This window comes from Ursus arctos, unplaced genomic scaffold (assembly GCF_023065955.2).
Source record: "Ursus arctos isolate Adak ecotype North America unplaced genomic scaffold, UrsArc2.0 scaffold_17, whole genome shotgun sequence".
NCBI classification, from domain to species: Eukaryota; Metazoa; Chordata; class Mammalia; order Carnivora; family Ursidae; genus Ursus; species Ursus arctos.
This window is the reverse complement of record NW_026622841.1, coordinates 23,587,107-23,614,713: the sequence shown is the minus strand read 5'-3', so window position 1 is coordinate 23,614,713 and position 27,607 is coordinate 23,587,107. Positions and strand designations below refer to the sequence as shown.

General features: G+C 49.3%; 1 protein-coding gene across 2 annotated transcripts in view; it reads right to left on the bottom strand.

Moving 5' to 3' along the window:
- Positions 1-27,607, bottom strand: part of MYO5B (myosin VB) — a 345,182-nt gene that overhangs the window by 79,705 nt on the left and 237,870 nt on the right. For both annotated transcript variants that reach the window (XM_026496295.4, XM_026496293.4), the window contains exons 13-17: positions 26,544-26,666; positions 25,499-25,582; positions 13,452-13,607; positions 12,469-12,566; positions 6,945-7,031 (exon numbers count right to left, since the gene is read on the bottom strand). In XM_026496295.4, the coding sequence (XP_026352080.3) occupies positions 6,945-7,031; positions 12,469-12,566; positions 13,452-13,607; positions 25,499-25,582; positions 26,544-26,666 (548 nt within the window). The remainder of the gene's footprint in view (positions 1-6,944; positions 7,032-12,468; positions 12,567-13,451; positions 13,608-25,498; positions 25,583-26,543; positions 26,667-27,607) is intronic.

Below are 27,607 nucleotides of genomic sequence, written 5' to 3'. Positions count from 1 at the left end.
GTGGTAAACAGTCTGGCAGGTCCTCAAAGGGTGAACAGAGTTACCATATGAGCCAGCAATCCCTCTCCTAGGTATATCATCAAGAGAAATAAAAATACATGTTCACAGGAAAATACGTACATGGGTATTCAGAGCAGCATTATTCATACCTGCCGGAAAGTGGACATAACCCAACTGTCCATTGGATGATGATGGATAATACATAGCATATCCTTACAATACGACGGTATTAGGCAACTTAAAAGAATAAAGTTCTGGTAGGTGCCAAAACCCAGATAACACAAAAGGCCAATTATATGTTTCCATTGGTATGAAATGTCCAGAGTAGACAAATTTCTAGAAAGAGAAAGTTAGTGGTTGCCAGGGCTGGGAGCAGCGGGAAAAAGGTAGTGACCACTAATGGAAACAGGGTTTCTCTCTGGGGCGATAAAGCATTCTGTAATTAGTAGTGATGGTTGTACAATTCTGGGAATATAATGAAAACCACTTCAGAATTGCATACTTTAAAAGGATATTTTTATCATACATAAATTATATCTCAATTTTTAAAAAGTCTGTGCGATGAACAAATGAGATTTGCGGAGGGCCTGTGTAAGGCAATACATAAAACATGGGATTTGTCATTATTTCAGCACCGATACCCGCAGAGGCGTTCCTAGTGCACAGGTGGCGGGGTGTTCGCCCACCACTCACACCACCATTGATTAGCCTCTATTTGCTCGCCCCCCTGTCCCCCACCTATGTCCTGGGAAACACAGGCTCAGACTCAGAGGTGGCCCTGGGTCTGAAGGTTGCTAAGCTTTGCTGCCGAGGGAAGGAAACCTAACTCTTCCCCATTGGCTCTGAGCGGGAACTGAGTTACAAGGTGAGGAGCAGAAAATCTAATTAGTCTTGGCACTGCCCAGATACAACCAAGTGGCTGCAGCTGACCAGTGACCAACAATTTCCTCCAAGGGACAGTGTCAAGGCAGAGCGCATTTACAAGCCAGCTTCCCCGCGACTGCGACGAGCAGCCCCGGCCAAGAACCCTGTGAGAGACTCTAGTCCAAGGAAGTGAGCGTAGCTCTCAGCCAGAAGGGCCAGAACGAGGGGCTCTAAGATCTCGGGACAAAGAATGGTTTCACACCAAAATAAACTCTACATTACTGTGCTTGGTGGGGGTTTTTGATCGCAAGGCAAGTAATCATGTGTCCGTTTAATCATGACTAAAAGGGCAGGTGAGCCAGCAATTTCTCAAGACCGCACCTCCTTCCACAGTCCTGTGTTTCGGCCACATGGGAGCTGAGGGGATGGAGGCTGGCAAAGGAGGAGTCTTTTCAGAGGGTGCCACTGAGTTTTTCTGAGGTGAAGAGATGCACGGAAGATTTAGGAGTTTTGCTTTTAAATATAAACCTTGCATATTCAAGTTGTCCTCCCACAACATATGGCTCGTGGTTACATGGAGTTCGCTTCATAAACATCCTCTGGGACGCAACACTGCGCTGACCCCCGACCCCCACCGCGAGGGAGACAGAGCATCGCACAGGCATAAAACACATGGGGGGAGCAGCGGGAGCGGCGAGCCAGGGGATGGTGGCCGAGCTGCTCTTCCCGGACAGTGCATTTATCACCGTGCTTCATGTACGTGAAAATGGGCATATTTCTCAGCCACTGCAGCACATTTCAAATAGAATGATACATTTTCATTTTAAATCAGACTCGGAGAGAGTCATAACTCTTAGGCAGATAAAAATAGACACGTATACCAGAGCCTGAGGGCGGGACAAGGGACCTCCAGAGAGCTGTCACCAGCCCGCCACTCCGCGTGTGTCCTGTCGGGCTGGCCAGGTTTCGGAGGCATTGGGCACGTCTTCACTTCAGAACAGGGCTAAGCGTCCTGTGCCCAGGGCATCAGTAGGCTGGATGCAGGAACCTGGCCTGAAATTGCGGCTGCAAGGGGCTGCCCCCTGCGTGGGCTCCTGGGGAAGTGGCCTCCGGACATTTCATCACAAGTGCCTCTGACCCTGGACCATGCATTTTCTTCCTCTTTGGCACTTTCTTCCCTGGAAAAAGTGGCACGTGCCCTTTGGCCACTGAAGTGGGAGAAATGTAGGAAAATGTTAAGTTGTAACCCCCCCCCCCCCCGCATCAAAGAAGCCACTGAAGCTTCCTTTGGCAATAGCTCTGCAAGACTGCGGTTCCTTGTGAAGGTAAAGCAAGTGGAATCACGCTGCCATCGTGCGTCTTAGCACCACAGAGGCGAATCCTTTCTGGGATGACCCCCAAATCTGCTCTGGTCCCTCCAGGCTCTCAGAGGTCTCCCAAAGTCAGGGTAACAAAAGGACTGCTCGGCTCTACATTCTGAGGGGACACTTCCTTCAAAAGCCAGCACCGTGACGGGTACACAGTAGCTATACCACCTTGCTTACTTTCCCCAGATACAGCGGACACCCCAACCTCTGAGATGAAGCAGGAAGGGAGATGTTTGAGCAGTGAGGTCACGCCAAATGGTTACCGTGACCGGCAGGTGCACACAGGCAATGTGCGGAGTTACAACATTACAGGTGGGGTGGCTTTGCCCCCCCAGCCCTTTCACCACGACTCACCTTTCAGAGAAAGGCCAGCCTGGGTGCCGTGGCTCGGGGAGAGGAGATTAGCATCGAAATGAAATAACATGGATGATTCCACTCTACTTCAATACCAGCAAAAGTGCCATAAAACTATGGCGCCTCTTTCCAACAGGTAATACTTCAAACGGCCGTTTGAGGAGGGACTCCTCCCTTTGAGCCTTCAGCAAAATCTGCTAAGACAGCAAAGGTAAGGCAGCGCTCTGGACCTAAGCCCGAAGGCGTAAATCACAGCAACATTTTCTGTGAGCAGAAAATACCAGTTTCTCCTTCCCTCCCTATACTCTGCACAATACTTGCAATCGTGAAAACAAAAGGTACAGATGTCCTTGTGATTAGCTCCTAGAAAGAAGTGTAAATTGATTAGGGAGGCAGGGAAAGACACCGATCCGCTGGCCCCATAAGAGGCAAGTCTGTGGGCATCTCAACACTGCGGGCGACTCTGACCGCAGCCAGGAGGGAGGAACGAACTGCAGGAGAGCCCATTTTCCATGTGGGTCTAAAGACTTGGAGGAAGCGTGCTCTCTCAGCGGCCAAGGGAGAGGTAGTCTGGACGAGGAGAAAAGCCTGTCTGGCATGCTAAAACTGGAAGACTGAACAGGAAGAATGAATGAGGACTGACTGGCAGAGAAGATCTCTTCCCAGATCGCTGGGCAGGAGAAGTTATCATCCTTCTGTGCCTGGACATGGTGCTACTTCTGGCTGGCAGGATCTTCCCACTGCCTCCCCACCCGTCAGAAGCCTTCTCATCCTTCAAGGCCCACTTCAAACCTCATCTCCTCCATGAAGCCAAATTTCCTTCCAAACTTGGCCTAATTCTATGTTGCTCTCTGTTTTAGGTTTTCATCCCTTCTCCTAGACTGAGCTCCTGACAGGCTGAGGTCATGACTCAGATCCTTGATTCCCTCCTGGCCATGGGCACAGAGCTAGAAGCTCCATGGGGGAGGGGACATGGAGCGGGTGACCAGGTTAACAGGAGAGGAGACACGAAGGCAAGAACACGTTCTTGTTCTACAGAAGCTCAGGTAAGACCACAGGAGTAACACCCTGTCCCCTTCCTATTCCACCGTCTACAACAGAGGATTCCGTACTGCGGCAGGGAAGCCCAGAGAAGTGTGGGTGGGACACGCGGTCACTCTAATTTCACCGCTAATCACATCAGACCCAGACTTCTGGCTTTTGCCTGATGTTCTCCAAGACGTTCACACCCTCTGCAAAGCACTTATCCTACTATCAAACAACTCATTATATTAGAAAGTTCTTGGCAAAACAGGTGGCTCCTGACATCCGGAGATGGATCCCCACGGTTTCCACTGCTCTAGAGTATATCATTTTCACACACTTCCCTTGTTTCCTCTCTCCTGGCGTGGCATGGCCCCAATGTTCACACCTCCCACTTGACAAGCCCCCCAGCAGCACCAAATATATGTGAGACAGAAATGAGCACCTGGGCTCCTCAGCTCACCTGGAGGCCTCTGCCATGCACAGCCCAGGTGTGGCTGTGAGGACCCATGATCCCGAAGGTTCTTGCACAAGGACCCTCAACAGTTGAACACAGGACATCTCAGCTCCAGTCTTGACAGACTTTAGGTAACTCTTAGACCGACCTTTTCAATTCCTTCGAGAACTCTGGAATGCTCTTTTGAGGTGACCAAACACACCAGGATTTCACAAAAATAAAGCTAAACATTTCTGGTATATGTCTGTTTTATCCCGTAGTTGCATCCATAATGATGCTCATATCTAAATGAGCGATAACCACGTGATTAAATGCTTAAGTGCCCAGCACTGTGTGGAGGACTTTAGACGCATTACGTCCTTCATTATAACCACCTGTGACGGAACTACTTGGTGATAAGGGAGCCCAGGCTCGGAGATTGACTCCCCTGAGGTTACCTAACCAAGGAGGATGGGAGAGGACAATGCAAGCCAGGCCTGACTCCAAAGGCCAAGGGTTCAACCACTAGGCTCCTCTGGCTCTAGCCTCGGCCACACACAGTTCTTTCTGCAGTCTGGACTTCTATACAAGCTGAAGCGGGCAAGGTGCAGTTTTACTCCAAGCCCCAGGTCTGGGCCCAGCCCCAGGGAGCAGACATAAAACCCTACCCTTGCTCTTCACTCCTCTGACCCCCCGTTTGGATGGCACCACCTCACCGACGTGAGCAGTCAGATGCTTGGCAATAAGACGCGGCCGGGCAGAGGAGGGGGGAGGGGTTCTAAGTCCTCACTCAACCACAGCCGCAGTGACCTTGAGCAGCTCACTTCCTTCCGCGGGCCTCATTAGCAAAAGTGTGTTTTACATGATGACGCACCCATGTCTATATATAAGCTGAAGTGAGGTCATACTCTAATACCCTTTCTACCACAAATTACCATCTTCTATTTTCCATCCCCGGGCATTTCATTAAATAAACAAGATGTTGGTCATGACCCATTACATTGATTTCCTGACCCACTAACGGGTTGCAAAGCAACTCTGACAAACAATGGACTGAATATGGTAGACTAAAGACTTTCTTGGAGGCCAACAGATAGGGGAGCAGGTGCAGGGGTGGAGCCTGGCTGCCTGGGGAGCACACTTTGAAAAGCAGCAGCTAGGCAGCCCCTAAGGTCCTTGCCATGTTCATAAGTTATATGAACCACGTCTGATCTGAACACTGTGCTTGGAGCAGCCACTGAAAGTCGATCCAACTGGCTAGACTACAGTTCTTTGAACTCAACACGGACCTACTGCGCCCGTGGCCTGAGCCCCATTCCCTCAATCAAAAGGTTGATGCCAGGCCCTGTAGGGCAGACAGGGAGAAGGCAGGCAGAGCCCTCAACTGAGAAGGGCAAGCATAGCTCACCTCATTCGTCATGGAGTTGTCAGCTATTCGTGTTCAGACCCTAGGGTCGGAAAAGAAGATGGAGCCCTAGGACCCTCCCTGTCTGTCTTCTAAGCAGGGAGAGACATGACTGAAAGACAACAGGAGCAGCCTTCCGCCCTGGCCACAGCATACCATCCTGAACAATGCCCCAACCTGCTGGGTTTTGAAAAGCTGCCTGGAGGTTCCAGATTACTGGCAGTCCTTGTATTCTCCGGGTCAAATGCAAACTAATTCCATCCCTAACTTCCTTCCTGAGTCTAGCATTTGGGAGCTGTGGATGGTGATGTTGTTTCATGGTCAATACCTGCTTCTATGAAGGCATTCCTCCACTGCAGTGGCCAAGTGCCGGCTGGAGAGGCAGGGAGGGAGGCGAGAGGCCTGGCCCGCATGTCCTCCTCCCCATTTCCAGCTCCCTCCACCTCCTGACACGTACAGGACTTCCAAGGACAAGGAGTCCCTGGGGGAAAATACCACAAGCTGAGCTCTAGGCTGCTACACTGGCTCTGCTAGGCTCAGCTCTAATCCACGGCAGAAGACACCTGGCCTATGAGATGCTGGTACGCAGTATGACCTCACCAGAGCTAGCAGGTCGCCATCCACGCCTCACTCCTACTTCAGGCAAGCATCTAGAAAGGATCCGGTCTTGACATAGCTTCAGCAGGCTCTAGGTGGCCCAAGGACTTATCCACAGTGCAGATTAGATCTTGATAGTGGTTTTTAAATTCAAGATTATATTTTCCATCATAAAATTTGATCCTATTTTAAAAGGTATAGGGGTCTATTGACAAATGGATGGATAAATAAAAAGTGGTCTACGCATACAATGGAATCGTATTCGGCCACAAAAAGGAAGGAAATTCTGACCCATGCTACATGGGGGAGCCTTAAAGATATTAAACTAAGTGACAAAAGCCAGTCGCCACCACTGTAGGATTCCACGTATATGAAGGATGCAGAGTCGTCAAAAACAGAGACAAAGTAGAATGGTGGCCGCCAGCTGTTGGAGGGGGAAGGAAATGGGGATTTAGTGTTTAGTGGGCCCAGAGTGTCAGGTTTGCAAGACGAAAAGAGCTCTGGAGATGGGTGCACAGACAGGAACGTACTGACCACGACCGAACTGTACACTTCAAAATGATTCAGACAGTAAATAGGCATGTTTTATAATAAAAATTAAAAAAAAAAAAAAGTGAAGGGAACAAGGTGGGAGGGAAGGAGAAATCCCCTTTACAGCTCTAGCTCACTGCTCGCCCAGACCGGGGCCGATCTGAAGCGGGACAAGCTGCGCCAGCGGACGCCACCATGGACTCCCATGCTTCTCAGGCCAAAATGTGTTCTCCCATCGGTCAGCAGCCAGCCTGGGCCCTCAGGGTTCGGGAACTTTATGCAGGACGGGTCTCCGGCTGACAGCGTGTAAACGGGTTCCCTGGGGAGCCAGGCTTCCCCAGGAGGGCGTGGCTGGTGGGCGCATTACCTGGACGGGTAGCCGGCCGCGCTGATTCGGATCGTCTCCAGCACCCCGCATGCCCGGAGCTGCTGCACTGCCCTCTTTGGGTCAAAGCTGCAAACACAGTAAGACAAGCTGTGAGTGGCCGTGCTGGCAAAGAAACGGAACAGGAGAGAGGGACCGACGACTTCTTCCTGCACCGAGACACAGACCATCGTGCACCTTGAACTCAAGGTCAGGGGCCAAAAGGACACCGCTGGCAGGCGCATGAGCCATATCAGCACCCCCGTTCCGTGCACATTCTTGTTCTCACCTGGGATAGGTTGCCTTCCTCTTGGCATAACTGAATTCTGTCTAGCCCCCAAGACCCATTCGTGCCTCCTCTCCAGGAGCCTTCCCTTATTATTTCCACCCACGGGGGCATCTGTGTTCACTCAAAGGCCAAATCATATACACTCGCCACCACAAGCAGTATTGCTTCAGGAGTTAGAAGGGTGAGTTTCAGGCCAGACAAAGCTGGGTTTGAATGGTGACATGGTCACTCACCAGCTGCATTTGTCATCTGGGGAAGGCAACATCACCTCCTTGGGCCTTAGTACCCTCACCTATAACACGGGGATAATAGCAGTATCCCTTTCTTAGGGCTAGTGCAAAGATTAACCTAACGGCCCAGGAAAGCAGCTAGACCAGCACCAGGGACAACAATAAGAGACATGCATTGTTAGCTGCTATCATGACAGCTGCCCGGTTGAAATAAAGAAACCTATCTTCCCATCTTCAACAACTCATGTGCCCTCAACTGCTGGTTAGTCCTGAAAACCCAGGGTTTACTCCAACAAGTACGCTGAGTAGGACGCTGTACAATCAGCAATCAGACGTGGTCTGGGCAGAGTCCCTGCACTGGGAGAGAAGTGTAGAGAAGTGCACAAAGCCAGAGCTGAGAAGCATGGTACCAATGCTGTAAGGAGTCAGGGGTGGCTGTGGCAATCGGGGGGGGGGGGGGGTCTTCCTGGGGAAAGAACTCAGCTGAACTAGAATTAACCTCTAGACTTTTCTAAGACTACTACCCCACTCTGAGAAGGGATGGGGAGTAAATGCTCCCTTTCTTTCTGGCTGTTTCTCAGCTGAGCTTGAGCCCAGGGGCCAGGCATCTTGTACTCCTTCCACTCTGGGAAGTGGGAGGCAGGCAGGGCTGAGGCCCAGATCCTGGGATCACGTTGACTGCAGCACACACCTTGGCCAAGCTCTCGGGTAGCCTGCCTGCCCCGTGGAGAGAGATGGGCAGCTTTATCTCTAGGACACCAGGGGGCAGCCTCTTGCCACACGTGTCTGCCACCTCGTTGACAACACTGGGAGTTTTTCCAGCAGCTGGGCCCACTTAGGATTCCGCAGGACGGACCAGGGCTGGAATCTGCCACGCTTGGAACACCACTCTCCACTGGAGACTTGTCCTGCCCTCCCACCTCTCTTCATGAGCTGCTCGGCTCCTAGTGCTGGCTGCCTTCCTACGTCAAGGACCCAGCAGTCCCCTGAGACAGATGCACTGGGTCAGCCGGCACCTTCCAGGTGACAAGACCACGAGCTGACCTTGAGTCCAGGGACTCCCACTCCCTGCATTCCAGGTCAGCCCTGAGGCTCAGTGTCCCAGGAGACACTCATGCCTTCCTCCAGGCCTGCACCCCTTTGGCCTTCTCCTGCCACCCCCGAACCCGCCCAAGTCGTGCTACTTTGGACACCCAGCTCCTCCTCTGCTGTTCACAGGCTCTGCTTCTCTCATTCTAAAGGTGGCCAGCGGGGCCTGAGTCAGGAATGCACAGTGGATGTGCTTGCACTTTGGGGAAGGTTTCCTGCGGGCTGCAGACCTCTCCACCCCCCCCCCCCCGCCCCGGCTCTCTGCACCTGTGCTCTCCAGGCCAGGGTCTGATTCAGTCTGCTGTGTGTGTGTGTGTGTGTGTGTGTGTGTCGGGGACGGGCAGCATGCTTGGCAAGCATCTCTGACCCCTCGTCCTTCGTGGGCTGCGGGTCCACCTGCGGTCCTCCCCACTTCCTGCTCACACTCGCACTTTCCTCCTGAGCTGGCAACATTCTCTTCCCTGCAGGATGGGGGAAGAGAGCAAGGACAAAGCAGAAAACTTGGTACGGCCGCTAACAGCTTATGCCACTCCGGGCAACATGTCCTCTCCCTGTGCTCCTTTTCCTCATTTCTTCAACAGAAGCTGAGAATATCTGCCCAACTAGAATTCACCAGCTGGTTGTAAGGACTAAGTGATAGAAAAGAACAACACTATTAGGGAAAAAAAAAAAAAAAGCAGACCCTCCACCAAGATCTTGCCAGCCTCTTTCCCTGTTCACAGCCCCAGGGGACGTGTACAGCCAGCCAGGCTTCTGTATTTTAATCTTATCTCTTCAACGGTAAAGAAAGCTCACTGTCACCAGCATCTCTCCGTCAGCCTTCCTGCGTGCGTTACCAGGTGACTGAGAGTGAAAAACCAGCTCCTCCCTTCTATTAAATTTTGGAGGACCATGGTGAAGACAAGCAACACTTAAGTCTGGACTGAAAAGTTATCAAAGATCAATAGGGTCCAACCGCCGAAACGCAGGGCTATACTTTCTCCTCCCAACAAATGTGCAGGCTCAGCGGAGCCAGCAGCTGAGAACCCACTCCCCTCGGCAGTCACGCGCCACTTCCCTGATTTTGCACATGCTGCCGGCTCCCACCCATCTGCGGGCTCTGTGGCGTGATGCAGTCACACTTGAGGGTCCCAAGACTCTGAGTGTTGTCCACTTCTGAGCCCAGGGCACTGGTCCTCAGGAAACTGGCCAGTTCCTCCAACCAGCGATCCCAGCTTGATCACACACCCCCAGGCCACCCCCTCCCTGGACACTTGAGCACCCCCTTGGCTTCTCTGTTCCTGCAGCACTCCCATGCACTGTGGTCTGACGGTCACTTCTATACCGTTGTCCGTGATTAATGACTGGCAACGCCTTAAGGATGAGGGATGTTTGTCATTCCACTTATCCTCGACCAGTGTCCAGTGAATAGTGGGTATGATAGATGTTTTTTGAATAAAGGAAGAAGCAAAGCAAAAAAGATTTTTCTACAAGGAATGCTATCAAAGCACGTAGTGTAGGACAGCGGTCCTCCACTGGGGGGTGTGAGTCTGTCCTCCAAGGAACACTTGGCGATCATAAAGCACTTTTAGTTGTCACAGTCACGGGGATGCTACCAGCATACTCCTGTGGACAGGACAGCCCCCCACGACAGATTACCTGGCCCAAAATGTCAAGGATGCGAAGGTTGAGAAAGCAGTTGCAGGGGATGTGGGGGAGGCATACAAAACTTTCCTTCTGGAATTACATATATATGTATATATTTAATAAAATATATATTTTAAATTATATTTTTACTCACCAAATTTTATGCTTCTCACAAATAATCTATATCATCTCCTTGATTTCTTTCATCAGGATGATCTGCTTTGGCTGCATTATAGATGAAGAAACGAGGCCAACAGTATTGGGCTCGCTCGTGGATCAGCCAAACAATAGGTAGTAGAGCCCGAACTAGAATACAGGTGCTCTGCCCTGGTTCAGTATTCTCCTCACTTTGTTAGGGTGATTTTGGTCCAAAGGCAAAGGAAGGTCTTAGAAACATGGGTCATTAGGATTAGTCATTCTGAAAGCCCCCAGCATCTCTTTTCATCTGGGAGGGGACTTCCAGCGAGAGAATCCAACAGGTGGCAGGTATCAGGTTCTGCGGAATGAACTGCACAAGGTCGCAGCTGGTTGAGGGCAGAGCTGGTACCCAGCCCTCGACTCTCCTCTCTGGGGCCCCTGCACGCCGCTCCTGCCCTTCACACATAATCGAAGTCTTTCACGCATGCTGCCCTTCTAAGAGCCTCTCTCTCCTGGAGTCGGCTGGTAAACAGATGTCACACAGGGGGAATTCCTAACCACTTCTTGGAAATTGGGAGGAAGGGAAAAGAGTCAACAATCAGCATGCTTCAAAGAAGGCTGACTCAATGTTGTCTTCCTGACCTTTTCCAGCATAAGGAACATCTGTGCGCAGGTCAAGCTTTATGAAATAATAGGAATGGCAGAGGGGAGTTCAGATATTCACTCTGACGGAGTTGCCAAAGTAATTTCCCAGAAAGCCATTATGCGAGGACTGCAAAGGAAGTCAGAAAGCTGGGAAGAAAGTGCTTTAGAAATTTAGAAATATACCCCTCCTCTGAGCAGAAGATATAGCTTGTGCGGTGGCTCAGGGCAACTGAATAATGGGGCTGCAGAGGTAACGAAGAGACTGTGCTAAAGACTTAGGGCAGTATTCCAGGAAAGTAACAGAGTCTAAAAAGAGTCTAAAACAAGGTGACAGAAGAAAGAGAAAAGGGAGACCAAAATAACACATTTTCAAGCAGATTCCATGAGACTTTGACGATGACCGGACATTGGGGAATAAGGAAGAGGGAAGAATCAAGGCTTATGCTGTCCAATATGGTAGCCATCAGCCAGCTACAGGTATTTGAATATAATTAAAATGACAGAAACCAGTCCCTCAGTCATACCAGCCACATCCCAAAGCACCCAATAGCCACAGATGACTTGTGGCTACCATGTTGGACAATGCAGATTATAGAACAGTTCCACCCATACAAAGTTCTATTGGATAGTACTGGCTCAGAGGGACTCTCAGGTTTGGTGGGTAATGAGCTGTCAGGAAATGGTTATGCCATAAGAGACCAAAGACAGAGGAACCATTTCTTGGGGGGAAAACAAGGAGTCTGATTGCAGACACGCTGAATGTGAATTAGCCAATGAAACTGCAGGAGGCATTCAGAAACTCTGGTCCGGAATTTGGCAGAAACCAGGGATGAACAAAGACACTGAAGAGTCACTGGTATATAGATTTGGGTGGGGTCAACCATGCGGGCATGGATAGAATTGAAAGACAATATTCCAGATAGGGGCAGAAGTAGAATTTAGACCAGAGAAGGCTAAGTAGTGGGGTGGGGGGGAAGGTGAGCGGGTGTGAATAACTCTGGAAGCTCAGTGGTAGAGGGGATGTGAGAAACAGGACCACCTTCATGTCTCATCACTCAACATGTCATTTGAGGTCAAGTTTCCCCAATGGAAGACGTCTTCTCTGACCACTCCAGCTATCCTCCCACCTCTGAACTGAACACCTGCTAAGAGACACAGGTCCATCTACATTTAATGACACACTTTTATGTGGTTCTCTGATTCAGGTGTGCACACTCCTCAACACCACAGTAAACTCCATGGGATTAGGGAGCTGTATGCTCTCATCCTTTTGAATCCTTCTAGACAGCAGACAGGTGGAACTTGGTCAACATCTGTTGGCCTGCACTCAGCACGTAAACCATCTGTGAAGTGTAAGATCAACTAATCAACCTGCTGCAGAACCCCCCCCCCCCCAAGACTGTGCCTCCGTCTCTTCCACTTGAACTTGTACAGAAACGTGGAGAGGCCAGGCTTGACCAGCCTGACTCCAGCCGAGAGGTGGCGGGCCAACACCCGCACGGGCACTTACTGGAAGGGGAGCTTCTCGTCGTTCGGCTTGATGCAGCGCACGTAGTGCGGTGTCGTGGCGTTCAGGGTCTCCATGAGCAGGTGCAGGGAGGTACGGAACTGGAGAGACAAGAGTCAGTGCCCGGTTATTTTTAACATTCTGCAGATGTATCATTAACAAAGAGATGCCCACAGACTGGTGGTGGTAGTTGTTGATACGGTCATCGCCATTATGAACCCAGAAGGACGGGACGATATTCAGAGACCCGGGGTCAGATTCTACTGGACACTCCTGCCTTGCTGTGGGTCCAAAATCAAAGCCCTCCCACATTCTGGCATTAGGGCTCGTCAAACCAAATGGGGAGGGCCCAGCTGCTAACGCGTCTAACACAGCATGGTAGATCAAATGACATGAAAGGGGGTCAGTGCTAGGAAACAGGACGGAAGTCTTTATGGTGACTGGAGACTGGTTATTCCTAAACCAGAGGCCTGGGAGCCCCAGTGCCTGGGCACCCTGGAAGTTATGACAGTTACATGCGATGTGCAGAATAGGCGAATCTACTGCAGTAGAAAGGTTAGGGGCTGCCGGGCTTGGCAGGCACTCCCTTCTCTTGGGAGACACGCTGGACGTAGAATTCCAAAAAGACCCTACAAAAGCGGTTTCAGTTTTCTAGTCCCCAGGCTTCTTTAACCCAACCTGCAGATTCTAGGACCCTCTTCTTCTGGGGGCTGCTTCTACCAGGTGTCTGTGGTCCTACCAGGAGAACTAAATGCACTGCTTGGGGCTATACTCATCCCTTTTCTCTTTCTGGTCAGTTCTCTCTAGAGAGGGCTTCCCAGTGTCTCCTTCAAAGAGCACATACGGACTGAGCTGGGGGCTGGAGGCTGAGGGTGTGGAGGCTAAGGCTGCTCTGGCCTCCCTCGGACTCTGCGGCCATCCTTCATCCGCAGAGAGGCCAGCCTGGCCTGTGTATCCTGACCCACGGCGTCCTGCCTGAGGCTGACCTGGTGGCCCACAGTTTTCTTGTGCTCCTTGTTGGATGCTTTCAGGGGGGGTCTGGCGGAGCGAACATTGATCTTTGAAGACGAGCCCTTCCCAGATGTAGCGGCGGCAGGAACGGAGTCCTTGTCATCGTGAAACAAGTCAGCCACTAGTGGGAACTAGAAACAAACACAGGAAGAACACTGAACACACGATCTCTTGGACTTTCCAAGTAGCATTCCAGTACATACCCAAGAGACCTGAAAACACACATCCATACACAAACCTGCACACCGAAGTCCACAACCACATTATTCACTGCAGCCGCAAAGCGGGAACAACGCAAATTATCAGTCAGCTGATAAACAAACAGAACGTGGCAGATCCGTACAACAGGATACTATTCAATGACCTAGAGGAATGCAGTCCCCATATGTGCCACAGCATGGATGAACCCTGGAAACACGCCAAGTGAAAGAAGCCAGACACAAGAGACCATGTTGTGCATGATTCTGTTTACATGAAATGTCCAGGGAACAGAAAGGAGTTCAGCGGTGGCCAGGGGCTGGGAGAGAAGAAAGTGGAGAGACTGCTAACGAGTACAGAGCCTCTTTTCAGAGTAATGCACACTTTCTAGAATTTAGAATTTCTCCTCTCTGCTCAGAGGAGAGGCCCATCTCTCAAGGCCCAGCCCTGCCTCCTCCAATGGACTTTCCTGGGTCACCCCCTCATGTCTCCACCATGCACCCAGGTACCAGCCAAGGTCCGCACTGGGCCCTGAGTCCCATGCTTGCTGACCCTACGGCCTCTTAGCCTCCCCCTCGATGGAGGAGGAGGGCCGGGGAAAGGATTCAAGGAGACAGTCCACGTAAGCATATAGTAGTGTGCCCAGCATATCATAAGCACTCAAACATTGCCCAGTTTTATTATCTTTGCTAGGGGATATACATGAAAAATCTGTCTATACGGTTAAAGTTGTGAGCTACAGAGGAAACTCAGAATCATGGAATTTTAGAGCTTGGACATAAAGCATAAAGATCACCTCTTCAAGGGGGGCAGGTGAGGAAAGAAGAACTCAGGGAGAAGGGGCCCTCCAGAACACTGCTTCCTCTCCATTTGTCCCAGAGCGGGCACGGTGGCCAGTATCGGCTCACCTGGGGCTGCTGGTTAGTGACTGAGCCAGGGCCAGAACCCCAGCCTCCCGATGTCCAGGTCAGAGCGTGTTTCAATACACAACGGTCTCCTGGTCATTTACACCAGCAATATCAACAAACTGGAATGCACATGGGTTTAAGACACAGTCTAATCTCTGACGCATATATGTGGCATCCTCCTTACTGGAGGCTTTTGCAAGGGGAGGAGGGGATCTGGTGGAGGAGCCAGTGTTGGGCTTTGAAGGTGATCCATTCTCAGTTGTGGCGGTGGCAGGAACAGGGTCCTTGTCATCACGAGAGGAGGGAGAACACATAAAAGGGAACTTCATGAAGCATCTCCGCAGCTGAGAGCATCCCCTGAAACTTGTAACAGGAGACTGAGGCTAAGGAAAGCTTGAAGGGCAACATCTCCATGGAAGCTACAGATTCAAGATGGTGGTGACAGTCCACTTATGCTGATACCATCCTGCATTTAACTCCCAGAACTTCCACAAGTTCAGTCCCAGTTTAAAGGATCATTTACCGAGCACCAAGCCAACAGCTTGGGAAGTGAAAGAACCCTATCAAGGAGAGACCCAAATTTCCCAATTTAACGGCACACTCCCCTCGGTATGCCACACATCAGTATATCAGGGGTATTCAAAAAAGTCTTAGGAACTGTATTAGGCAACACATAGGGGCTTTCTCAGATTCCAGCTCAGGGTAGGCCCTGGCTCATCCCTTCCTGCAATCAGAGATGCCTCACAGCATGTCGTCCTGATGTAACTATAAACATTTGCAGTCTCAGCATATTAGTGTATTACAGTGTCTGGGCAAAGGAGCAAGATGGTACCAGGGGCACCGCAACTGTTCCAGAACCTGGGGGTTAGATCCAGGTGACTTAGTTCACTCAAAGGCAGTTTCTACAACCTTATTAGGTAGCATGCCTGGGTTGCAAGGCGATGTGACTGGGGGGTGTGAAACATGCAGTGACCAGCCCATCCCTTGGGGCTGTCTGCCATAGGATCATTGGCAATAAGTGCAGGTATTTTCTGTGAAAAACTAGGTAGATGCAGATGTATTGTCACTGAGCAACCCTCAGTTTGAGGACCTGTGCTATTCTTTGCATATTATAAGGTAAGTTGTAGGATTTCCATAGGTCAAATGCCTAATTTCACCAAGCCTTATGTCTGGTCCTGGGCAGAAATACCTCATAGTCACAGAGGAGCACAGCAAGCATGCTCACCTGCACACAGGTTATGACGGTTAATGCTGAAAACCAGCTCCAAATGCTGGCTCAAATTATGAGTATATGTGTGTATTACCTTCTGTATCAAGATTTCAAACTAAAACAGAGGAAACAAATTACTTCCTCCTAAACTCACTCTTAGGTATTATCAGTTAACAGTTTTAAGCCTTCAATTTTAGAGTCAAAAGTAATTGCACACAAGTCAATAATTTTATACCACACATTAGCTAGCCACATGGGCTCCAAAGCAGTGAAACAACTCTCTGCGCGCACACACATGGGCATACGTGCTGGAGTCAACACGCATGCTCTGGAAAGTTCCATTCACACTTTGCACTTGTCGCTGATCACAAACACACCAGCCATCAGAAGCTCCTGACTTCCTTTTTTTTTTTTACTGCAGCAATCTACATGCAAATAAAGGTTGTGCTTCTTTAACTTGATGGTCTGAGTTTAAAGTTCAGTCTAAAAGCACCAACTGACCTTCAGGCCAGGGATCGCCTCGGATAAGCAGTTCAAGTCCGTCCTCACTGTTGGCTCCTCTGTGGCTGACGTCGGCTGAGGACCCCATGCTAGCACTAGGAAAAGCTACCATAGTCCTAAGACACGTCCCAAATCCCTGCCGTAGGCCCCTGTTGTCAGGCAGGTGGCTTGGGAGGTCACCCCAATGAGATTAAAGAGGTCTTCTAGTTTCAGGTGCCAACGGTTCCTATATTTCAGCATTTTTAAAATAGATAAAACAACTTCTTCTGTGCACATATGGTATTCCAAAATCATCAATACTGCCTTTCTCAAGGGGGGAAGTAATTAGGTGTCAGAGGAATAAAGACAACTCAGATAGGATTTTAAAAATCTGTGGCTAAAATGTGCAGGTGCCAACATCATAAAAATGATACATTTATTAATATCATTTCCATGTGCTTTGAAAGAACAGGAGGTAAGTCCCTGAATGTCAAGCAACTAGACGGACTGGTTCGTTCGTTCATTCACTCACCAGTACTTAACCGTCCCACATACAACAAATAAATACTACGCTCAGAGCTGCGAACACAAGACTGAACACAAACAAATAGCGCCTCCCAGACATCGTGGCGTTTATGATCTAGCATAGAAGGTGAACTCTCGTCAATTAACCCCGTAATTAAAAGCTTAATGACAAAAAGATGATTTCCTCAAGGAAATAAACAACAGATGCACATGACTGACTAAGGGCCCCAGGGTAGAGATCAGGAAAGGCTTCTTTGAGGAGGGGCTGTTTGAGCTGGTGGGTCATTCAGGGGGGTTAGGAAAGCATGTTAGCAAGTATCTGGATGTGCAGGAGGCGAATATGAAGCCAGTACAGCTTTAGGACACACCCTGAGGGGGAAGCGAGAAGGACCTGCTAGTGCAAAATTCTCCATTGAAGATTTGGGTCTTTATCCTAAAAGCAATGTGAAGCCATTAAAGGTTTTTTTGGTTTTGGGGTTTTAAGTAAGAGTAGTTAACATTTGTTGAGCACTTAGAACGTACCAAGCATAAAATTCATTCAGTTTTCCCAATGACCACTTGGAATGACATCCCATTTTACAGATGGGGAAACAGAGGCTCAGGGCCCAAGATCACAGAACTGGTCAGTGGCAAAGCTAGGATTTGTACCCAGACGGCCTGGCTCCAGAGCCCACACAACAGAGAGTCACAGAGGAGAGCAATGACCAGGGATCTTTGGGGAAAGATCAGTCTGGCTTCAGGGTAACAAAGAGCCTGATGTCCGCTGCACAGGAAGCTCTAGAGCAGAGCTGTGAAGAGGCAGAAGAGCCTATCACCTAGCAGACCCCTGGGACGTAAGTTGCTGCAGGACAGGCACTGAGCTGGGGTCAGGAGACCTTTTAGATCCGACTCTGCCACTTAATTAGCTGTGTGACCCACGGCAAACCTCTTAACCTTCCTAGATTCAAAATTTCTCATCTGTAAAAATGAGGGAATTGAATAAAAAGATTCCTTTGAGTCTGTAATCTTTCCCCATTCACAGGTACCTTCCCTTCAACACGTAGCTATGTTCAATTCCTTCCATGCAGGACCACCTCCCTGTCCAGCTGGCTCTCCCTGTGCCACCCCTCCCCCCACCGGCCATCTCAGGCAAGGTGTCTGTGGACACGGCCTTTGGTCATCCTTTCTCAGACCCTCCCCCACCCAACATGCCGTGGTCTGCCCCCCACACTGCCTAAACGGACCCTCAGAGTGCCTTCCGGGGACCCTGCTTGCTGAATCCAGTGGCTGGAAGTGGTCCAGTTTTACTCTCAGTCCGACTTGTCGTTGGTGAAGGACGCAAGTCCCTTCTCGGAGGCCCTCATCCCTGACTGGGCAGCTCCACTTCCCTCCCACGGCTCTTTCCCGGCCCTCTCACAGGCCCATCTTCCTGCACGTCTCCCCACAGTGCTGCTGTTGCCCAGGACAGCATCCTTACCATTTATCTTTTCTAACCCTTGTTCCCTGGACAGTCTCCTTCACGCCTGTTGCTTCAACCACTCCCTTCAAGCCTGTCTCTCCAGTCTTGATGGTTTTCCACAACCACGATCCACAGTTCCAACTATCTGCTCCGTATCTTCCTCCCTGTGCGTGTTCCCCTGGAAACTCCAAATTCGACATGGCCTACATGGCCCTCCCCCACCAACTGCCCCATTTGTATTAGAGAGCCTGCCAACACCCTACTTCTTATCCCCATAATCACCAAGCTCTGTCCACAGTCAAGTTCCAGCAGTCCTGAATCACCAGGATGCTGCTGCCCCAGGTCAGGCCTTCCCAGGCTCTCTCAGATCACTGCAGGTGCTTAGAACCTGACGGTCCAGCTCCAGACACACCTTCGTCCAAACATTTTCTACCCACCAGCCAGAATCTTCTAAATACAAACCTTATCCAGCAACTCCTTGTGGAAAGACTCGTGGGTCCTCACAGTCTATGGCAGAAAGCCACCATCATGCGTAGTAAATGAGAACATGGGGAGTGGTAAAAACAGAAGTGAGTGGGAGGCAGAAAGAGACAGCCCAGGCATAGGAGGGATAGGGGGACTGATGGCAGAGGCACACGTGAGGGAGGGTCAAGTGCCCAGTCAGACCAGAGCTGAGAAACTTCCACAGGGAAAGAACCAGAGGCTGAAGGCAGGTTCGTTCGCATTTAAAGACATCAGCGATTCATCCAGTCTAAACATTACAATACTGACTAAAGTGTAATTCACATACTTTCTAAAATGGATTTCTAAGACGTTCCAAATCAAGGGTAGAAGTTACCCCATGCACGATGATACTGCTTCAGGAGTCTAATTTACAGAAATCATTAACAGTAGCTTTTTCTCTGAAAAATCTATTAACTTCTAAGGTCAAGAGAATGTATTAGAGCCACACACGGAACTTTGAAATCAGATTCAACAGTAAGAAGACTCTAAAATTAAAGCCCCTTTTTCTTGCTTCTATCAGAAGCTCGTCCCTGGGCCCCATGTGAGAATCTGGGAAAGAACACAACCCAAGGTTTAGTCCGGAGCATTTGTGTTTTATCTTAAAAGCTAGATTTTAATAATAGGTCTCGGCTATTGAGACTGAGTTTGGAAATGGAGAGAGAGGAGTTTGTGGAGACATCAACTTAGGACAAAGAAGTAAAAGAACAGACAAGAAATACTGATGACTGTACCACCCTACCCCCATCCACCCACCGCGACACGGGGCCTGGGCTAGACAGGAACCTCCTCCTCTCAGCCGTGTCCCAACTATAAACCAACCTGAAGTCTCCACGAGAAGTAGTTACACCAAGCTTTTGCTTGACTAGCAATTCATGCAGAAGAATGAACGTCTGAGCATGTGTGTTTTTTTTTTTTTAAAGATTTTATTTATTTATTCGACAGAGATAGAGACAGCCAGCGAGAGAGGGAACACAAGCAGGGGGAGTGGGAGAGGAAGAAGCAGGCTCATAGCAGAAGAGCCTGATGTGGGGCTCGATCCCATAACGCCGGGATCACGCCCTGAGCCGAAGGCAGACGCTTAACCGCTGTGCCACCCAGGCGCCCCTGAGCATGTGTTTTAATTGACTAACTCCAGTTACGCTTCAGAGGCTCTGGGAAGTCTATTAGCTGAGGGACCAGTAATACAACTACTCCAGCTCACCCAGGGGCAGCCCTGGGAAGCTGCAACCACGGGGGCCTTTCTGAAAATCTGCTCCCTCCAATCATGAACACACTCAGATGACACCTTCGAACAAACCAAGCACTTCCCTGATACCGTTTGTCACTTATTTCCAAGTGTCCATAGATACCGGCTTTGGTACTCTCTGCTATTCAAGGCTATAGATAGATTTTCAAAAGCCTGAGGCGAATCTTATTTGAAGAGGGATTAAAAGAAGTATGAAAACGCTTTTTAAAGACCATTTGATGGTTTAAGAAAAATGTCAATTACAGCTATATACATAGCTGTTACCTTGGAAATCATGCCCGTTCACTTCTTTAAGAACATAAAATACCTTTCCTTTAGGACAGATGCATGAGACTGAAGACAAGCTCAAATAGCCGTCTGATTGCAATCTCTTGCTCCGAATCTTATCTATAAAACCTGGTTGCAGATCTAATAAAAAAAAAAGCTACAAAATATTTTGTTTAAAGGGGTTTTAAATGGGCTTTGGAGGAAAAGTCTCAGCACTTGTTTTTTTGTTGTGAAAGACAAAGTTGGACTTTTCTGTATTGGAAAGGGGATGATACGGTTTTATTGACTAAAAAGTTCTCTCTTACATAGTGACTGTTCTAAATATTGTTGGAAGCCTTTTGACTACTACTGCCAACTGATCTTAAATACAAAGCACTTTAAATGCCCTTAAAAGTGTTATATGTCAATTATGTCTCAATAAAGCTATTATATAAGAAACAGATTTAAAAATACTTATTAAATGGAAGTATAATTAACAGCAGCATATTAGTTTCAGGTGTACAATATAAGGATTCAATAATTCTATACATTCCTCAGTGTTCATCATAAGTGTCTCCTTTATTTCATCTCTCCCCTCACCCACCGAGAAGATATTTGCAAGTGATATGAGAACTCAACATCAAAAATAATCAGATTTTAAAAATGTAAAGATTCAGCGGGCCTGAACAGATGATTTCCAAAGACGACACACAAATGGTAAATGGACACATGAAAAGACGCTCAATGTCACCAATCATCAGGGAACTGCAAATCAAAACCACAATGAGGCATCACCTTACACCTGTGAGAATGGCGAAAATAAAAAACCCAAGAGATACCAAGTATCGGCGAGGAAGAGGACGGAAGGGAACCCTCATGCACTGTTGGTGGGAATGCAAATTGGTGCAGCCACTGTGAAAAATAGTATGGAGGTTCCTCAAAAAGTTAAAAATAAAATGACCAGAATGTAGTAATTCCACTACTGGGTATTTACCCATAGAAAATGACAACACGAATCCGGAAAAAGAAATACTTTTTAAAAAAGCAAACGTATTTGCTCAAAATGGAACGGGTCTGTAACCCGTAAGGAACACACCAGCGTGGAAACAACACACACATATACGTTGTCATTCCTTGAGGAGCTGAAGTCAAGCCGAATTTGTAAAAAGGAGACCCAAAGCACAGGCACCTGGGCCTTGTCTGAGGTGTGCCACTGTGACTCAGACCTCAGGGATTGCCACGGCCCAGGGTAGGTGGCCTTGGGCCAATACGGTCTCCTTGACCTCTGTACCATATTGGTCTCGAGATCCCTTCTGCTGGGGTGAGTGGAGAGCCGGCCTCAGGACTGCCTGCCTGGAACGCCACCCAGGATGGCTGCCCAGCGCTTCCTGACAAACTCCAGATCCATTGCTCGTCACTCTGACCCACACTCGGTGCTGCCCTGGCATAGGAAATCTTCAGTACATGCTCCTTTGGGGATTTTTTTTCCCTTGGATAAAATATTGTTTTTTTTTATAATAAACACTGGGAGGGAGAAACCTCCATCTTTAGTACCTAAAACAAATCAGTCTGTTAATGACTTAAAGCCGTGTTTTAAAGAGGCATTTCCTAAGTCTATTTATAGCTCTCCAATAGCTGAGAAAGCAATTAGCTACATTATAACCTCTTAGGCAGCATAACTGGCTTTACTAATTACATTCTCATTAACACTGTTTTATTTCACTGCTCTTGGTGGGAGCTCTTTAAACATCCCTTTGGCTGGTAGGCTACATGGGCGTCCTCTAGCCAGTCATACTGCTTAATTATTCACAGTGATTTCTTAATTTCTTATCAGAGGTGCCACACAAAAGAAAAAAAGCTAACAGGTGTCCCATAAAATAAAAATGCTTTAAGTAAAATTATGAATTTACCAATAGGATTTGAGATTTATCTGTGCTCAAGGAGATGAAAACCACCACAAGAAATGGGGCACTAACTCCACGTCATAGGGCCTAATATCTTTCTAGGTCTCTTTTACACTCTAACATGGAGTTGGAAAGGTAAACCTCTTAGGACTGCTGTGAAAACAAAGTTTTACAGGTGATAGAGGCTCCGTGAACAATGAGCTTCAAAAATGCTGCCATGACAGGTGCTTCCAGACACGCCCATCTGTCCGGAGGATTTAAAGCACAGTGAGAACCACGCTTTGACGTGCAGCTGCTGTCTGGTTCGGCCCATCTGCAGGTTCACAGGGACCTAGTTTCAATCTTTGCTTTCTACCTTCTCAATGTCTGCAATGGGCTCCGGGTGGAGAGTAGGGCCTGGGAGACCTGGAAGCCCCTCCTGGTTAATCTCTGAATGCTGCTGGCCACCATCGCAGCACCTGCGAGGGTGTGCGGGGATGGGGCTGCCGGTTGGCAACAAGGTCATTGGTTCTCCAGAAAGATTAGCTGGTAAAGGGGAAAGCAAGAGTGTGGCAGGTGTGTAGGGAAACAAAGGACCATTATCTTTTAAGAGTAGATCCCAGGGCTATCTTACAGTCCCAATTTAGGAATACCTACGAACTTTTGAGGTGTGTACTCTTTGAACTATCCACTTCACTTCTAAAAATTTACCTGACTGATGTAATTGCACAAGCAAAGATACATGCAAAGGGCATTCACTGCGGCATTATTTCAACGAGCAAAATATCAACTGCTTAAAAAAGAGGAGAGATACATAGTCATGCGGAAAGACAGCGAAGATCGAAGTGAAAAGCCAGAGAACAATGTATAATGTGATTCATTTCAATCTTACAAAGAGGTACCGATATGCTTACATATGCAGATTGGTACCTGATGAAAAGGTAGGTCAAGGAATGGCACAGAATGCTTTTAAGCTGTTTAAACATATGAGTCTATATTTCATTTCTAATAAAAACCCAGTACCCCGAACCTAAAATGATACCCCTGTACAGAAAAGAGCTAACATCGCAAGCTTGAGACTGCTACTCCTGGAAAGGTCTGCTTATAAGGCTGACCCTTGGCTGGGGTCTGGGAACTTGATTTGGGGACGGTTTTCTGATGAGAATGGTTCACGGGGTTTGAATGGTTTATGCAAACAATGTGGTTCATGTTGAATATCTGCCTTCCTTCTGGGAGGCTGGAATTCTGGTACATGCTAGCCAAAGGGTGCCTGTGTAACTGACTCCCAATAACAACTCTGAGCCTTGGCTCAGACAAGCTGCCCCGGCCGATACTTCACACAACACACCACTGTGGCAATGAAGCACGTGTGTGCCACGCCACTGGGAAAGGACTCCTGGGAGCGCGGGCCTGGTTTCCCCTGGATCTCACCCCCGGCACTGTTCCCTTTGCTGACTGCTTTACACCCTTTTGGTCTAAGAAGTCACAGCCTCAAGTGTAACTATCTGCTGAGTTCTGGGAGTCATCTTAGCAAATAATTGAATTTGGGGGGTGGCCTTGGGGACTCCCAAATTTTTTTTTTCCATACCACCTTCTTGACCTTCACAGCATTACCAAAATTCACAATTAAACTATCTTTTCCACTGGACTGTAAGATCCATGAGGTTAACTATACGTATTTGTTACCACTACATAACACACAAATACCCAATAAAGGTGAAAAAATGTCAGTTACTAATAAAAGATGATCTGCTGGACAGATTCCTCTTTTACTTTTCAAGATCCCTGAGAGACACTCAAAACAAAAATCAATACACTGGCAGAACCCAACACTGTATTTAAATGGAAAGTACCAGATTCTCTCCCACACCCCCCTCACTTGTGCTCCTACCTGAAAAGAGAAGCTTAGACAGTGAAGTTTCTCAGCCTCTGCGGCACTGTGTCACTAACAGAGGAGGTCACAGGCCTGTAAGCATCTAAGGACCGATGAGGCAAGGTGCCCTAAGAGCTCACACCATTTACTTCCCCTCTCCCTGTGGCTTGTGCCTCCCCTGTACGCACCTCCCTTCTCGAAGAATGGAAAAAGTCCTATTACCCACCATGGACGACAGTGCCACAGACTTGGCAAGCTGAGAGGTTAACCTTGTGCTGAATTTCAAAGTGATACTCACATTCACCCAGATTTCCCTTCATGACGACTCATTCCCCCATGTTGCCCATCTCCAGGGAGGACCCTAGGCAGGGGTCTGCCTTGAGCCGCCCACATGCTGGTACAGACTCAAAGCCTCCCTAAACCCCTTGCCTGGGGCCGTGGGATTTAACGGGCTGCACTCGCCCTTCTGTCCTTGGGTCTACTTTGCCAGGTGTATTTTCTCCGTTTCGGCATCTTGCCCTATTATGTTCATCTGAAGCTTATCGTCAAGAGCTATTAATCTGCCATTTCTAGTGTTATCAGGCCCCTGCAGCCAGTTTTAGAGCAGGAGGTCTGGGAGAAAGCCTCCCAAATCCTGGAGAGTCCGCTTTCTGGGTGTTCTCGGAAGGGCTGCAGCCCGCAGCAGCATACGCATCGTGCGTCGACCCTCGGGAACCGTGGTGCCCAGACACCCCCCGGCTGCCGGGCCCTCTCCCCACGCCTCCCCTCTTTTCAGCGACCGTGTGATTATCGGCCACTCGCGGCCCGCTGGGATGTAGGCACCTACAGGGCAGTCGGTCTGATCCAGCTGTGTACGATGCTGCGTCGGGGGCAGTGCCTCACAACACAGGCGTTTACTGTTTGTTCAGGTGCGTCAGTGCCTTGCTCCCTCTGCCTATAGAGTGGACACAGTACTTGCTGTCTTTGTGATGCTCGTGAGAAGGAAATAAACCTATTCGGGAACGTTAACTATAAAGTGTCCCTCAATCCTACCCTTTCTTCCGTTGAACTTTTCACCTATAGGGAGGTTCTGTAGGCGCAACACAGAAACGAAAAGCACGGGTACCAGGATTTGAGGGACCCCCTCAAATCCCCCAAATTCAATTATTTGCTAAGATGACTCCCAGAACTCAGGGATCCCACCACCTGCAGGTAAGAGAGGACGACAAATGACCGCCAGTAACATTTTCCTTGTTACACTCACTGCTGTCCCCCCTCCTGATGGTCACCTCTCTTGAGCCCCCCAACCCTCACACAGTCCCTCTATTACTGGTATCTTTCCCAGTCGCACTTGCCCTTCCACAGGGCCTGTGTTCAGATGGAAATAACCTGCGAGCCCCTTCACGCTCGCCCTGCCTGGCATCTCTGCTTCCCCCGCGTTCTGGAGTGGGGCCACCACCACCCACCCCCAGTCCTGCCGGGTCCTGCTGTGGACGGTCCCGCTCTAGCTCCCTGCCTCTGACATCCTTTACCTTGCTGGCCTTCAGGATGTTCATCTGCTCTTCATACACCGTGTCTCTGTTTTTCTCCAGAAAGCCATCTGAAAGGTACTCCACCTGGGGCCCCAGAGGGAAACAGAAACAGGAGTCAAGTGCTTCAGCCTGACCGGGCACCTGCCACGGCTACTTGAGGACCCGAGTCTTCCATCTCATCCATCCAGTGTTTTCTGACGAGTGGTGAGTAGCTGGGAAACCCACAGATGTTCCCATTTAAGATGCAAACCCAAGATGTGATCAGGATTTATACAGAGGAAACCGAGTATTCATTTTGTGGAAAAACACTGTTTTAAAAGAAGTTCCTGTAAGATGACCTAAGGTCTCCTTTGGGTGCTAAAAAGGCCATCAAATTAGAAGCTGCATTTTGTTTTTAATTTGAGAGATCGAGAGAGAGCGTGCATGTGAGCGTGTGTGCAGAGGGAGAGGGAGAGAGAAAACCTCAGACTCCACACTGAGCACAGAGCCAGACGTGGGGCTCAATCTCACAGCCCTGAGATCATGACCTGAGCTGAAATCAAGAGTTGGACGCTTCACTGACTGAGCCGCCCAGGCGCCCCTCGAGTCTGCATTTTAAGGAGATCCCAGGTGATTTATGTGCAGATTAAAATCTGGAAAGCACGGGCTAGGGCCAACAGAACAGAAATCCATGTAGGAAAATTCTGTGTACACCAGGTCCTGGGAAAGGAGCCACCCAACGAAGAGCGCCATTCTGTCCTCATGCTTTCCTTCTCTCTCCAGGGTAGGTTCACGACTGTTTCACGTGCTCCTGTCCTCCCAGGAGAGAATAAATGTTTGTCCAGCACATGACTGCGGAGCTGTAGCCCCCCTCCCACCATCTGGGGCTCCGCCAATGTAGTGACAGTTTGATGTATCACAGAGGGGGTGCGGGGAGGGAAAGAGGATAGACAAAGACCCTAAGAAACCTTCAGGCCACTTGAATTCCAGAGACACCACACCCTCTTATCCCTGAATCTCTGTAGGGTGGGGCTCCCAGAGCACCAAAGCCCATGGAGAGACTCACCTTGTCAGCAAAGTGGACGACAATGAAGGCTGTGTTGGACATGCGGGGTTTCTGGAAGTGCTGGCTGCCAGAGTGCCGGTCATAGAGCTTCTGAGCCCAATTCTGGTCAGTTCCTTTGGGAACCTGCAGAAACACGTAAGAGGACAGAGTGCTCTGTGAAGAGGACAAAGCAAGCAGAGAGCCATGGCAGAGGGAGATGGAGTCCACCAGTAAGCCAACCTCACAGGAGCTGGACCCCAGCTGGGCAAGGAGAACAAGATTTGGCCATGAGTGCTTTGGATCCGACACGGCCTGCTCTCAGCACGCGGGGTGGGTTGCTCCGGTGGTGTCCATGGGCGTGCGCTGAGCCTCAAAGAATCTTCTGGTTGATAGCTGCTGATAGGGTTAGGGGAGCATCAGTTTGGAGCCCAAGGGCACAGGAGCAGCGTCAGAACAAATCTGAAGACGTCTCCCCACCAAGTGGGCCAGTGACATCAGTGTCGTGACTGTGCCGTGCCCACTGCTAGCGCCACGCTTCTGCTCACTCAGCCCAACGCCTGCAGCGGGAAACCCACCCTCTATCACTCAGCGAAACACCGTCCAGGCTCAGCTCAAGTCTGCCCTCTTCTCTGAAGCCCTTCCTGGCTACTCTTGATCTCACTTGGGAATTCCTCACAATTAAGCTCTTACACACACACTAATACAGTCCATCGTTGGGTTTTGTGTATTGCTTTGTCCCTACAAAGCCTAAGCTTGTTGGGCTCAAGGAGTATGCCTCACTGTTTGTTTTTTTTTTTTTTTACCTGCCCCTCAAAGAACTCGGAAGCGGGTTCTGGGCACACATCGGGTGTTAAGGACCTAGCGAATGAGCTGCGCAGTACTTTCTCTGCTCTCCCCAAATTTAAATTCAGAAGTTTCACTACGTTAGGCATTCCGAAGGGCAGCCCCTTTCAGTATCTTCAGAGCTGGCTTCAAAAGTGAAACAGCACTTTGTTTCGTTGAAAATATAACACAGTCACTATAACCACCATTCGAATTGTCCGGGATGATGGTAACTCCTCCGGGGGGAGGTGCGCCCTCCGCTG